At 41.8% G+C, this 2821-nt stretch overlaps 1 protein-coding gene across 1 annotated transcript; it reads left to right on the top strand.

Annotated features, from left to right (window-relative positions):
• Positions 1-173: 173 nt before the first annotated feature.
• On the top strand, positions 174-1977 carry LOC103376553 (alcohol dehydrogenase 1-like). The gene is made up of 4 exons (XM_008306949.1): positions 174-275; positions 1568-1634; positions 1667-1783; positions 1967-1977. The coding sequence occupies exons 1-4, from the start codon at positions 174-176 to the stop codon at positions 1975-1977; spliced, it is 297 nt and encodes a 98-aa protein (XP_008305171.1).
• The last annotated feature ends 844 nt before the right edge of the window (positions 1978-2821 follow it).

Raw genomic sequence — 2821 nt, 5'->3', positions numbered from 1 at the left:
CTCAGCTTGGTGAATCTCTCCCTTTCTCGCTTCATCTGCTCTTTCATGAGTTTCAGTTGAAGGTCTCTGCTCGCCACATAATTGTCCTTGTTCCTCATCAGGCTGTAGCTTGAGGTCAGCTTCTCACTGATCCTTTGTTTTTCATCCACAACCTGGAGGTTGACCTTTTCCAGATGTTGACTGTACGCCATCAGCCTGTGGTTCTCAGCCTTGCATGCCTCCAAAGCTTGTCGCAGCTCGGCGACTTCCTGGGCGTGGTTCCAGTGGCCATCAAGGTGAGGATTCATGGGCCGTCTTTGTTGGAATCCAGAGGGACCAAGGCGAGGATTCATGGCCCGTCTTTGTTGGTACTCATAGGTACCAAGGCAAGGAATCATGGCCCGTCTTTGTTGGTACCGTCTTTGTTCCATGATGTACAAGGTTTGTTCTTGTGTTTCAATGACCTACTTGAGCGAGAAAACTCTTCGGTGTGTCTCGTAGAGAAAGCTGCTGCTGCTTCTTGCTGTCGGACTGATCAAATGTCTTAACTGACTAAATCAGTCCTACTTATGCTGAACTAACTTCCGGAATGTTGCATCACAGTGTGCTGGTCGATGATGTCACACACTTTTGCCTTTCATGTTGTTGCCGAGCAACAGAGCTGCTGCTTTGTCAGCCACACAGCACACTTGTTAGCTTTTCTAGCTATCTAGCTAATCTGACTGTCTGGATCTTTTTGCTTCTGCAGAAACTAAAAGTACGATCGTCAAACAATGTTACTGCATTTACAATCCTTCAATAAAAGCAGAGAAAGTCTGTGACCAGCGATGCAAGCACATGAATGGTGAAAACAGAGAGTCTTCCAAAGTCAGAACAAAACACATGACAGCGCAATAAAACCATGGAACAAAGGTCTCTGCTGGTATACACTTAAATAAATAATAAATTCTATTCAACATTCTCAGAATAACAGCATCTTTATTGTTGTCATTGTAATAGTTGCGGCCACTTCAGGAGACAACGAAAGTGAACGTTTTGAGTGTCTTGTCTATCCCAGACGTTCATTCTGCAAAACTTACAGCTGAGACACTTTGCTGAACATCAGGAGANGCTACAGTTTACAGATTACACTAAATGCATCACATACAGATTGTTGGTAGACACGACAGTTTACTGATGTTTCCTAAACTGGGCAGCTGGGTACTGAGAAGCCTCCAGTCCCCGTTCAGTCTCTGCAGCACAGCAGCTTAGAGACCAAAAATGAATTTCATCCGAAGAATTACCCTTAGCTGAAACCAAGTGATTTGATCTATGTGGGCAGGTCATACAGAGAAACACATAGATAGACCTGGTAAATGTGAAGTGCACTGTTGTAAATGATGGAAATATTTAATTGCATTTAAGAGGTTTTTGGCTGCATGCTGCCCTGTATGTAAGTTACTCTGAATATGGCATCGTTTGCTTGGAATACTACGCTGCTCCCGCACAAAATCGTCTGTGTTTTCATTGTATGTTTGTTGTCTTTTGTGCATATTGTGGCAACTGGGGTGTGCCACACAGACCTGTAACACTTGTTTGAGGATATGAGGTCCTTGGCCATGAGGGAGCTGGCATCGTAGAAAGCATTGGTCCAGGTGTCACAGAATTTCAGCCAGGTCAGTTAAAGCTTACAACCTCAAGTTGGGGAACAAGGTGCTGCAGTTTTTTGGAACCAGGACCTTCTCAAAGTACACTATGATGAACCAGATGGCATTGGCCAAGATTGATCCTGCAGCTCCCCTGGACAAAGTCTTCCGCCTCAGCTGTGGATGGATGGATGGATGGATGGATGGATGGATATCGCACACTTAAAATAAGTTTTTATTCAAAATTTCACAAGGATGTGTAAATTTCATGGCCGGATTAATCCCCTCAGGGGGTCGCAGGCCAAAGATTTGTTCTTGGGTCTCTACTGACTCTCACTGTCACAGTTTCTTTATTCACCCAGACAGCAGCTAAGAAAGAAGCAGAGTTGACCCTGTTGTTTTGGATGACATCATGTTTCATAAATAAACATACTCATTAAGTCTAATCAGGTAAAACTTTGTGCTGTATGTTCAACATCTCTGCAGGCAAACTGGGCTCTAAATGGTACATTTTGGTTTGATTAATTGTTCTGAAAAAATTTATTTGCATTGTAAAGCTGCATTTTTTTTTAAAGATGACAAGTAAAGAACTGACCTCCAGTGTTACTGGATTGTTTCAGTTTTTGATGAGATCTCTTTTCAGCTCCTTCATCATGACAAAACATTGAGGCAATGTCTTTGTAACAGCTTGTTATAACTATACCTCTCCAGCAGCTCGAGCTTATGTGTATAGGTGCTATAGGTGCTGTACATGTTGGAGCTTCTCAAACAGAGGTGTGGAAACATGATACAGCTTCATTTTATTGTAAACGTTCACTATCAGCTCAAATCAATTGACTTGAGGTCGTTTGAGTTTTTCTTATAGGTGTTATATTAAGGGTGTGTTTTCAAGTGTCCACATTTTGTCAATATTTGTTACAAAGACTGAAGATTTAAAATCCAGGGAGGGTGTATTTGCTAAAGTCTGCCTGTTGTCTTTTATCTAAGACTTTGGACTTCTTTGGTGCAAGTGCAGTCATGATAACCTTCAAAGCATCACTATTTCTACAGAGCACATTACACTGTTTGTGTTTCCTGTGCAGAAATGTAAAACCTGACATGTCTAAAGTGCCTATTTAGAATAGCAGCTCTTAGTGTTAAAACATGATCCTAATAAAGTTCTATCATATTGAACATCAACCTTTATTCCACCACATAAATCCTGTCCAATAGTAATG

This window comes from Stegastes partitus, unplaced genomic scaffold (assembly GCF_000690725.1).
Source record: "Stegastes partitus isolate 25-593 unplaced genomic scaffold, Stegastes_partitus-1.0.2 Scaffold50, whole genome shotgun sequence".
NCBI classification, from domain to species: Eukaryota; Metazoa; Chordata; class Actinopteri; family Pomacentridae; genus Stegastes; species Stegastes partitus.
The sequence above is the reverse complement of the archived record's forward strand: the minus strand, read 5'-3'. Positions and strand labels throughout refer to the sequence as shown.

Coding starts and splice junctions, on each gene's coding strand:
- LOC103376553 (XM_008306949.1), top strand. CDS start 174: ATGTTGACTGTACGCCATCAGCCTGTGGTTCTCAGCCTTGCATGCCTC. Junction 276..1,567: donor TGGTTCCAGTGGCCATCAAG/GTGAGGATTCAT, acceptor TGAGGATATGAG/GTCCTTGGCCATGAGGGAGC. Junction 1,635..1,666: donor TGTCACAGAATTTCAGCCAG/GTCAGTTAAAGC, acceptor TCAAGTTGGGGA/ACAAGGTGCTGCAGTTTTTT.